Source organism: Piliocolobus tephrosceles, chromosome 15, assembly GCF_002776525.5.
Source record: "Piliocolobus tephrosceles isolate RC106 chromosome 15, ASM277652v3, whole genome shotgun sequence".
Taxonomy (NCBI): Eukaryota; Metazoa; Chordata; class Mammalia; order Primates; family Cercopithecidae; genus Piliocolobus; species Piliocolobus tephrosceles.
This window is the reverse complement of record NC_045448.1, coordinates 43,410,671-43,422,326: the sequence shown is the minus strand read 5'-3', so window position 1 is coordinate 43,422,326 and position 11,656 is coordinate 43,410,671. Positions and strand designations below refer to the sequence as shown.

The window sequence follows — 11,656 nt, the reverse complement described above, 5'->3', positions numbered from 1 at the left end:
AAAAAAAAAAAAAAAAAAAAAAAAAAAAAAAAAAACAGTAGGCGCTAAGACTTAAAAAGGATGCCAGGCAAAGTAGCTCACACCAGTAATCCTAGCACCTTGGGAGGTCTAGGTGGATGGATCACTTGAACCCAGGAGTTCAAGACCAACCTGGGCCACATGGCAAAACCCCGTCTCTACAAAAAATACAAAAAGTAGCGGGACATGGTAGTTTGTGCCTGTAGTCTCAGCCACCTGGGAGGCTGAGGTGGGAGGACCACTTGAGCCTGGGAGGTTGCTGCAGTGAGCTGTGATGGGGCCACTGTGCCCTAGCCTGGGCGACAGAGTGAGACCCTGTCTCAAAAATATAAACATTAAAAAAAGAGGAGGAGGAGGAAGAGGGGTCCACCTGGACCCAGTGAAGTCTGAGTTCCCCCCAGACTTAATACCATGGCCAGGTAGGGTGTTGGGGGAAGGGACGGCTGTGGACGAGGGCACAGGGCAGAGAGAGGGTGGGCCATAGTCTGGGGTTACACACAGCCCTGGCACTTGGCCCAGTGCATGCTGGGACTAGGGCTGCCCTTGAGAGCTCTGGCAAGCACATTTGGTTCTTCTTTGATGAAATTTTTTAAATTTTCAGATAAAGAACAGAGACTATTAACCACAAACACCCCATGTTCTCCAACCCAGACTTCCTACCGGGTTCTTTGAAGCTGGAGGGAACGACCCCCCTCCATTTCCTAGAACACTGACCTTCCTCTGGGCCATGTGTCTCCAGTAGGGGTCAGCTGGGAGCTCTTGATTGGTGGTAAAGGTTGAAATGATGGCATTTGATAGCATGGCCCTGAATGTACTCACAGAGTGCCCTGCCTGGAATCCTAGCTCTAAGCCTGGGCTCTGATGGCTCTGGTGGGTGGAGAGCCCTGGCTAGTCTCGGAGTAGAGGGTAAGGGGAGGCAGGGGACAGAGAGGCTTCTGGCAGCCCCAGGAAATGTTGAGTGGCAGAGTCAGCTGAACCGAGCTTGTTTTTCATGACTAATTAAAGTTCAGGCTCTTCCCCTGCTAAGTGGAAATGAAGAAGACCATGGAGAAGACTAGAAATAATGAGGTTATCTGGAAACAGCCTCATGAAACCTGAACGTATTTTTGCTCAGAAAAAAGAAAGTGCAGTAACACTCACTCCGTCAGATGCTGCCTTTGCTGCCCAGGCCAGCCCAGCCCGTCTGGCCTCACCTTCAGTCCTCCCTTCAGCACGCAGCTTGTCTCCCTGCAGCCCAAGCTCGGGCTCCTCTCTCCCTCCCGCTTATGTGTGTCCTCTCACCCACCCTGCTTGGCCCCTCTGTGAAGCCTCCACCCCCTTCCACATTTGTTTTTCCTTTCTGTCCTTTGATTACCCCCACTCATGATACAATCGGTCTGTGTCACACACCATCTTCAACTGTTTCCTCACACTTCGTGTGGGTCAGCTTGCCTCTGACAACTCTTCACTCTCTAAGAGAAGGGACTGGGTGGTTTTCTTCATGTTTCACACAGTGTTCTCCACACACAGGTGATCAATAAATACTTGTGGATAGATAAAATACCAGATTGATGGGTGAATGGGTGAGTGGGTGGATGGATGGTGAATTGGTTGGATGGCAGGGCCACCCAACACCTTGGCCAGTCCCCTAAAGCTGAGGAATTTTTCAAATGCCTGAAGGAGGATTCTCCAGAGCTAGGGGCAGGGAGAATTCAACCTGTCGCCATTTGCACAGCACTTACTGTGCTGATTGCCCTCTCTTGAGAAGGACTAGAAGGCAGACTTGACCAATGGCCTTACTCTAGAAGGCATCTCCCCCATAATACTTTAAAATCAGACCATGGGCTTTTTAATCCGTGGTCTGAAATAGTTTTCAGGGTTGGCACCTGGAAAACATCCACTTTGACATCTTTCTTTCAATCAGTAGTTGAAAGCAACTTCAAAGCCTGTGACTTACGAGGCTACCTGCCTAGAAATTAATAATCACGGCCGGGCGCGGTGGCTCAAGCCTGTAATCCCAGCACTTTGGGAGGCCGAGACGGGCGGATCACGAGGTCAGGAGATCGAGACCATCCTGGCTAACACGGTGAAACCCCATCTCTACTAAAAATACAAAAAATTAGCCGGGCGAGGTGGCCGGCACCTGTGGTCCCAGCTACTTAGGAGGCTGAGGCAGGAGAATGGCGTAAACCCGGGAGGCGGAGGTTGCAGTGAGCTGAGATCCAGCCACTGCACTCCAGCCTGGGCGACAGAGCAAGACTCCGTCTCAAAAAAAAAAAAGAAATTAATAATCACTTCAATTACTTCACCTAGTGGGAGGGAATCGGAGGCTGAGATTTGTAGTGGAGCCAGCACACTGTGCGAGGCCTGAGTCTTCACCTCTAGCCCTGCTGGACGGTGGGGGATGCAGGGTCGGCGCTCTTCATGGAGGCAGAGAAGCAGCACCAGGGAGTATCGGCACATAACGGGGTTTCTGATAGCTAGGCATCTGCCTTGGATGGGGAGCCCTGATGAGGCTGAGGCAGTAGCAAGATGAAGGCGATACTGCAGCAGCCCTGAAGCCTCTGGTTTGCTTCCCTCCTCTGCAATCCCAGTGAGTTATCCCTTCACAGGGATGGAAGGCACCAGATTAACCAATTCTAAGTGCTGATCCAGTGCATTTCCAACATGATTCCAAATGACCGCATGTTAATCCCACTTGTGTAGGCCTACCACAGACATGAATGTGTACCAGCAAACCTCACCCATTTGGAGCATTCCAGGAAGATTCTAGGGCATATTTCATCCTGCCCTAGCAGTGTAGCTGGTAGGAGGAAGAACCTCGGAGATTATTTATTCCCCACATTGACATCTTCCTCCCACCAATCCCCAGCTCCCACAGCTCTTGGCATGTGGACCACTCCACTGAGCACCTGACGTCCCTGCTATTGCCTGGGTGTTTGTCTACCTTCCCACCTAGACCTCCTGCTTCTCCGTTCCCTTTTGTAGCTGATTACTATTCCATTGTATGAATTTATAACCACATTTTATTTATTCATTTATTAGCTGATGGACATTTGGGTTACTTCCACATCTTGGCTCTTATGAACAAGGCTGCTATGAACGTTTATGTACAAGTTTTTGTGTGGATGTGTCTTTTTCTCTCTCTTAGATACATTCCTAGGAGTGCAGTTGTTGGGTCATAGGGTTCATCTTTTGAGGAGAACTGCAAGACTGTTTTCCAAAGTGGCTACACCATTTTACGCTCCCACTTAAAATGTATGAGGGTTCCAGTTTCTCCACATCTTTGCCAAAACTTTTTTCTTTTTTATTATAGTCATCCCAGTGGGTGTGAAGTGGAATATGACTGGGATTTTGATTTGCATTTTCCTGATGGTTAATGATGCTAAGCATCTTTTCATGTGTTTATTATTACAGAGTGTTAAGAGTTCTTTATGTAGTTTAGATATAGTCCCTTATCAGAGATAGGATTTGTTCATATTTTCTCCCTTTCTGTGAATTATCCTTTCACTTTCTTTTTGGTGTTACTTTGAGGCACAAAAGTTTTTCATTTTGACAAAGCCCAGTCTTCCTTCCCTCCCTCCCTTGCTTTTTTTTTTTTTTTTTTTGAGATGGAATCTTGCTTTGTCACCCAGGCTGAAGTGCAGTGGCGTGATCTTGGCTCACTGCAACCTCCATCTCCCGGGTTCAAGCAACTCTCCTGCCTCAGCCTCCCGAGTAGCTGGGACTACAGGTGTCCACCACTATGCCTGGCTAATCTTTGTATTTTTAGTAGAGACGGGGTTTCACCCTATTTGGTCAGACTGGTCTTGAACTCCTGACCTCAAGTGATCCACCCACCTCAGCCTCCCAAAGTGCTGGGATTACAGGCATAAGCCACAGCGCCCAGTCTGACAAAGCCCAGTTTTTCTAATGTTGCTTGTGTTTTTGATGTCATATCTAAGAAATAGTTGCCTAATTCAAGGTCGTACAGATTTACATCTATGTCTTCTATGAGTTTTCTAAGGCCGGGCACAGTAGCTCAAGGCCAGGTGTGGTGGCTCACACCTGTAATCCCAGCACTTTGGGAGGCTGAGACAGGTGGATTATGAGGTCAGGAGTTCAAGACCAGCCTGGCCAAGATGGTGAAACCCGTCTCTACTAAAAATATAAAACATTTAGCCAGGCACAGTGGCAGGCACCTGTAATCCCAGCTACTCGGGGAGGCTGAGGCAGGAGAATTGCTTGCACCTGGGCAGCAGAGGTTGCAGTGAGCTGAGATCTGCACTCCAGCCTGGGTGACAGACAGACTCCGTCTCAAAAAAAAAAAAAAAAAAATGAAATGAGTTTTCTAGTTTTAGCTCTTACATTTAGATCTTTGGTACATTTTAATTTTTATATGTTGTGTGAGGTAAGGGTCCAACTTCATTCTTTCACAGGTGTATATCCAGTTGTCCCAGGATTACTGGTTGAAAAGACTTTTTTTCCCTGTTATTTTGGTACCCTTGTCAAAAATCATTTGACCATAAATGTGAAGGTGTGTTTGTAGATTCTCAGTCTGTTGATTTGTGTAATCTGCCCTTGCTATTCTGTTGATCTATATGTTCTTATGCCAGTAGCACACTGTCTTTATTCCTATAGCTTGTAGTAAGTTTTGAAATCAGGAAGTGTGAGTCCTCTAATTTTGTTTTCTTTTTCAAGATTGTTTTGGATACGCAGCAGATTCTTTTTTCTTTTCTTTTTTTTTTTTTTTGGTAGCAACAAGGGTCTTGTCTCAAGTGATCCCTCCACCTCAGCCTCCCAAAATTTGGGGATTACAGGTGTGAGCCACTGAGCCCAGCCTCTCAGCAGATTCTTGAAACACACTTGTTGATCGGCTGCTTGTTTTCTTGTTTCCTTGATGGACTGGCCAGACTGTGAGCACCTAGCTGGCCTGCACGCTTAAGTGACAAATTCCTCTCCCTACTCCAGCCTCCCTTCATAAGGCATTTGGCCAGTAGAGATCTAGGCAGTCTGGCTGAGCTGCCTTAGTCCAGGCAGAGCAAGGTAGTAAAAGAGAATTTGGCAGGTTGCAGCTGGCTCCCCAAGCAGGAGATCTAAATCCAACTCATCCTTCCCCTCCCCTCCCCAAAACATCTCAGCATTCCTTCCTCTTCTGTCCTTGCCTTGCAGGCTTAGAGCTAGGGTAGTTAGAGCTCTATCTAGACTCACTTCTGGCCACATCACACCAGCTCTTCCCATGTGCCTGTCATCCCACCACTCTGCTGCCCCTTCCTAACCATGATTCATGGCAAAATGGTGCAGGATAGAAGCTATCTGTCCTGTCAGGTGGGGCTAGTGCAGCAGCCTGGCCTTCCTTGGTGGCATCTTTGGTCACCCCCATAGGTTCTTTATGGACTCAACAGGAATGTCACGTGAGCTGCAGGTACTGATTTTGCTGATGGATGATGAAATTTTTTTCTTCCCTGTTGGGCTTTCAGTCCTTGCCTTAAGGAGACCATAAAAGAAGTGGTGGGAGGCCAGGTGCAGTGGTTCACGCATGTAATCCCAGCACTTTGGGAGGCCAAGGGGGGCAGATCACTTGAGGTCAGGAATTCAAGACCAGCCTGATCAACATGGAGAAACCCTGTCTCTAGTAAAAATACAAAATTAGCAAGGTGTGGTGGCAGGTGCCTGTAGTCCCAGCTACCCCAGAGGCTGAGGCAGGAGAATCTCTTAAACCCGGGAAGCAGAGGTTGGGGTGAGCTGAGATCACACCACTGCACTCCAGCCTGGGCAGCAAGAGCGACACTCTGTCTCAAAAGAGAACAACAATAAAAAAGTGATAGGCCGGGCACAGTGGCTCATGCCTGTAATCCCAGCACTTTGGAAGGCTGAGGCAGGTGAATCACTTGTGGTCAGGAGTTCGAGACCAGCCTGGCCAACATGGTAAAACCCCGTCTCTACTAAAAATACAAAAATTAGCCGGCCGTGGTGGCAGGTACCTGTAATCCCAGCTACTCATGAGGTTGAGGCAGGAGAATCGCTTGAACCCAGGAGGCAGAGGTTGCAGTGAGCTGAGATCATGCCACTGCACTGTAACCTGCGCAAAAGAGCAAGACTCAGTCTCAAAAAAAAAAGTGATAAACCCACTTGGTGCGGTGACTCATGCCTGTAATCTCAGCACTTTGGTAGGCTGAGGTGGGCAGATCACTTTATCTCCAGGAGTTCAAGACCCGCCCGGGCAAAGTGGGGAAAACCCCTCTCTCAAAAAAAAAAAAAAAAAAAATACACAAAAATTAGCCTGGTATAGTGGCACATGCTTATAGTCACAGATACTCGGGAGGCTGAGACGGAAGGATCACCTGAGCCCAGGAAGGTCAAGGCTGCAGTAAGCTGTGATTGTGCCACTGTACTCCAGCCTGGGTGACAAAGTGAGACCTTGTCTCAAAAAAAAAAAAAAAAAGATAAAACCAAGTCTGACTTCTTCATCTCCATTGCCTTCCTGCAGGGTAGGGGGCAGTCTGTGCAGTGGAGATACTTAGCCCAGCACCACAGCTACCTGCAAACTTGGACCAGTTATCTAACCTTCATTAACGCAGTCTCCTCGTTGGCTAAATAGGGATACTTCCGTTATAGAATGGCAGAATGGCAGGAGCGATTAAGGATTCAGTAGGAGCGGCCAGGCGCGGTGGCTCAAGCCTGTAATCCCAGCACTTTGGGAGGCCGAGACAGGCGGATCACGAGGTCAGGAGATCGAGACCATCCTGGCTAACCAGGTGAAACCCCGTCTCTACTAAAAAATACAAAAAGCTAGCCGGGCGAGGTGGCGGGCGCCTGTACTCCCAGCTACTCGGGAGGCTGAGGCAGGAGAATGGCCTGAACCCGGGAGGCGGAGCTTGCAGTGAGCTGAGATCCGGCCACTGCACTCCAGCCTGGGCGGCAGAGCGAGACTCCGTCTCAAAAAAAAAAAGAATTCAGTAGGAGCAAAATGTTCATTATCATTGGTAACACTAGTTACCATTTACTGAATGTTTTCTTTGTGCCATTCTCTATGTTGGTGTTCAGATTAAGTCAGATGGAATAAAGGAGGAGATCTCATGATCTCCAGCCATAAACAAGTATGTGCTCAGCATCTGCTCTGTATTGAATCCTATGCTGGTCCTCATGTGTGTTTTTGTTTGGGGGGTTTGAAAAAGGCCACCTGTGTGGGGCGCAGGGGAGCATCAGGAAGAGCAGCTAATGGATGCTGGGCTTAATAACCAGGTGATGGGTTGATCTGTGCAGCAAACCACCATGGTACATGTTTATCTATGTAACAAACCTGCATGTCCTACACCTGTATCCCAGAACTCTAAAAGTTGAAGGGGCCAGGTGCGGTGGCTCACACCTATAATCCCAGCACTTTGGAAGGCTGAGGTGGGTAGATTACTTGAGGTCAGGAGTTTTAGACCAGCCGGGCCAACATGGTGAAACCCTGTCTCTACAAAAAATACAAAAATTAGCTGGGCAAAAACAGAAAATAATTATCTGGGTGTGGTGGCACACACCTGTAGTCCCAGCTGCTTGGGGGCTGAGGCAGGAGAACTGCTTGAACCCGGGAGGTGGAGGTTGCAGTGAGCCAGTATCACACCACTCTACTCCAGCCTGGGCGACAGACTCTGTCTCAATCAATCAATAAAAGTTGAAGGGAAAAAAGAAAGAAAAAGGCCATTTAATTCTCCCCTCTCTATACAGATTCTCAGCCAACTGAGAACTGCACAAAGGAGTGAGGTAGAGGTAAAAATGGAGATTGTATTATAGGTAGAGGTCCAGCCAACACATGGCTCAGACCCACAGCCAGAGAGCACCTTCGCCCCCTCCCCTTTTCTGTTTCTTGGTTTAAATCTGGGTTCCAGGCTGCAGAGCGAGCAGCATGGGGAATGGGGACACTAAAGGGCAAGTGTCCTGGGGGACTTATCTGGAGCTGTCAAGATGGTAAGATCAGCCCTTTTGCCTGCTTACATGCAACTAGCTGCTGCTGTGTGACCTCTGGATAGTCCTGGCCCTGCTGCTGGAGGGCCCCAGGTATACACCCTGCTGACCCCACCATCAAAACCTCTGGAATGTTGATGCTAGTTCTCCAAATCTGTGCTTTCCATGTACCATGAAACTTGTTGCCAACTATAATTTCTTGATGTGTGCAAGTGGGTTATGTAATACCCAACCCATAGGATGCTAGAAGGACCGGGGAGAAAGCACTTGATCAGGACCTGGCACTCACTAGGCCCTCAGTGGGGCCATCCTGGTAAGCCTGGTTCAACACCCAGGGGAACTAAGTCTGCTGTTGCAGATTATCAACCGTCTGCCTGTGTGCCGACAAGTCTCTTAAGGGGCTAAATGGTCAGGGTAAGTCTGTGTGCTGAAGTTGGAGATGTGGATTTGGGAGTGATCAGGGCTCAACAGAAATGCATCATTGAAAGACAGGCGTTGGTGCAGGATGGGCCTACAGAGGTCCATTGTCTGTGTAGTGGGCTTTCAGTCCCATGTTTCAGATGTCCTCCAGGTTTGGGATGGGAGGGGCAGAGTTGTTAGGGGAAGGGACAACACCCCTGAACCTCCCTCCAAACCCATATTTAGGATTGTCTAAGGCCAAATGGTGAAATAAGGCCATTGGTTTCCCCAAGGCCCCCTGCTTCCTCTTTCTGCACCTGTCTACTCTTTCAGTGCCCTTCCTCCAAGCACCCGGGAAAACAAGGGTCCAAAAACAAAAAATTCCAAGACAGAGGGCAGCAAAATAGGAGCCAAATGCAGCCCACCACCTGCTTTTTATAGCCTGTGAGCTATCGGTGGTTTTTACATTTTTAATTGGTTGAAAAAAATAATATTTTGTGACACATGAAATTCAAATTTCAGTGTCCACAAAGTTTTGTTGGAACACAGCCACAACTATTTGTTTACAAATTGTCTATGGCTGCTTTCAGCTGAGTTGAGAAGCTATAGGCCTGCACAGTCTAAAATACTGACTCTCTGGCCCTTTAAGGAAAAGCTTGACAATGCCCTGTTTTAGGATGTGTCTTGCACCCAGGAGATCTGCTTTCCAAGGAAAGGGCAAACCAGTTAAATCCAGGCAGATGTGCAGAGGAGACACTGGACGGGGAAGCCTTCCTGATCCTTCCGGTGACACTGGAGGAGCTGAGGGGAGATAACTCTCTAATCCTACAGATGGGACTGCTTCTGTCCACACTGAGTTAGGGGGCATGGAAACAGTGGGTTCAGGCCTATGACTCATTCTAACAGTATAGATAGCAGGATTCAGAAGGTGATTAATAGTCTCCAGTGAGCCCACCACGCCAGGCTGGTGGCAGCGATTTTACCTGAGGCCTTTCATGTTCCCAGGGTCCTGCAGGCTGCCCTGTGCCGGCCCTGAGCAGTATATTCATTGCTTACCTTTCTCCCGTCTCTGCAGAGTTTGCCTTCTGCCAGGTGGATGCCTCCATCGCTCTGGGCCTGGCCCTGGCCGTCCTGTGTGATCTGCTCCAGCAGTGGGACCAGCTGGCCCCTGGACTGCCCATCCTGCTGGGATGGCTGTTGGGAGACAGTGACGACCTCGTGGTCTGTGTGGAGAGCATGCATCAGGTGATCCCGGGGTGTCAGGGGAGTGGGAGGCAGGGTTGGAGTGTCCTAAACCCGCTGGATGCAGCACCTGCAGCCTCACCTGGGCTTGTTCATGCTTACACACAGAGCAGTAACCACTAGGAAAGCCACCCACTGGGTGCTGCCGAGGGCACAGGGACACTCTCAGGCTGACTTCTGGGGTGCTGATGGTCAGCCTCCAGATTAGCCAGGGGAGAGAACTCGCAAAGAAGCCCCTGGATGTGGAGAGTTTAATTATGGAGACTGCTTGTTAGTCAGTATTGGAGTTAGCCTGGAACTTCCCAAAGTTAGGTCTGAGGGTGAAGCATTTTCAGAGAATTAGGATCTTTGCTGGGAATTTCCTGCTTGAAGAAAACTATTACTAGCCCCCTCCAGGGTGGGTGCAGTGACAGATAGGGAAACTGAGGACAAAGACAAGCAGCAAAAGCCTCCTGAGAACTGAAATTGATCGCCACCAGTATCTGACTCAGCTGACCTTCTTGGCATCCCCAGCAGGCCAAGGGTTCAAAAAGCATTGTCCCTGTTTATGAGAAATTTGGAGACATGGTAAGTGTCTGATAAAATGACCTTGAGAATCATGGTGTTATAGAAACAGGACGCAGCCTAGTGTCCTCTGTTTGGAGATTCCTTCTCCGGCCTGCTGCAGAGATGACCTTTCCTCCCTCGTCTCCAATTTCCAGCTGCACCTTAAGCTCCCTTGTTGAAGTCCCCTTTTCAGCATCCATCCCCTAGAGTATCTTGACTTTGCACCACAAACACATCTTTATCAAGGTCATGTTAAGTCTGGGGAAAAAATTCCTCTCTGCTGGAGAAATACAGTGAGTAAAAATAGAAGGTGACCTTCAGGGCTGCAAGTGGTGTGTGTACATGGGTGTTGACAGGCGAGAGTGCGCCCTCTGTCCGGTGGGGGAGGGGACATGACACCCTTCTTGTACCTGGCAGGGTACTGCTTGATCTGGACTGGGGCTTGTCACCATTCCCTGTAAGACTGACTTTTGGCTTTTTCATCTGAGTTAGGTGGAAGAAGACTACCTGTTTGAAAAAGCAGAAGTCAACTTTTGGGCCGAGACCCTGATCTTTGTGAAATACCTCTGCAAGCACCTCTTCTGTCTCCTCTCCAAGTCTGGCTGGCGTCTTCCAAGCCCTGAGATGCTCTGTCACCTTCAAAGGATGGTGTCAGAGCAGTGCCGCCTCCTGTCTCAGCTCTTCAGAGAGCTTCCACCAGCTGCAGAATTTGTGAAGACAGTGGAGTTCACAAGACTACGCATTCAAGAGGAAAGGACTTTGGCTTACTTGAAGCTGCTGGCCTTTTTGGAAGGAAAGGAAGGGGAAGACACCCTAGTTCTCAGTGTTTGGGACTCTTCTGCAGAAGCGAGGCAATTAACTCTTCCAAGAACAGAAGCGGCATGTTGAAGAAAATTTGGGGGATTGGAATGGGGCTATGTGTGGATTTTTCCTCACAAATCTGCAGGAAACATGTTGAACATAAATTCAAAAATGTTATCCCATTCATGCCTCCCCTAGTTCTGTGAGTCTAGTCGTCTGTCACTTCTCACAGAGGAACTTTTCTTCAGTTCACTCATTCAGGGCAGCTTACTTTATTGCTGCTACTGTAGGAAGTGAGGCGACTCCGTTGCAGATTTACTCTATCCCCAGGTGCAGGCCACCTGCAGGCCTGAATGAGCCTTTTTCATCCCCCAGGGCCTCTAATGCCCTGCCATAGCCTCCCTACATTCTCTGTGAAGGGAATACACAGAGTTGGATTTTAGCACACACACATGATCCCCCCCCCCCCCCCCCCCCTTTTCTGGCTTTATGTAGGGGCTGGATGAGTTGGCAGACAGCCCATTTGGTCAGATTTATAAATTGTGTTCCATTTTAGCAAAGCAGAAATATGTTCCAAATGTTGGATCCTAGGAGAATTCAGGATCAACCTTGCACAAATAATTTATTTTTATTGTCTGCATGTGTAAGTCCTGCAGTGACCTACACATTCCATCTTAATTATTCAAAGAGCCATTGAGCACTCCCCCGGCCCCCAGAAAAGTATGCTAATGCCAGGAAA

At 48.7% G+C, this 11,656-nt stretch overlaps 1 protein-coding gene across 6 annotated transcripts in view; it reads left to right on the top strand.

Moving 5' to 3' along the window:
- Positions 1–11,099, top strand: part of THADA (THADA armadillo repeat containing) — a 356,633-nt gene extending 345,534 nt beyond the window's left edge. For all 6 annotated transcript variants that reach the window (XM_023195714.1, XM_023195715.1, XM_023195711.1 and 3 more), the window contains 2 exons: positions 9,404–9,573; positions 10,609–11,099. In XM_023195714.1, the coding sequence (XP_023051482.1) occupies positions 9,404–9,573; positions 10,609–11,004 (566 nt within the window). In that variant the 3' untranslated portion in view covers positions 11,005–11,099. The remainder of the gene's footprint in view (positions 1–9,403; positions 9,574–10,608) is intronic.
- The last annotated feature ends 557 nt before the right edge of the window (positions 11,100–11,656 follow it).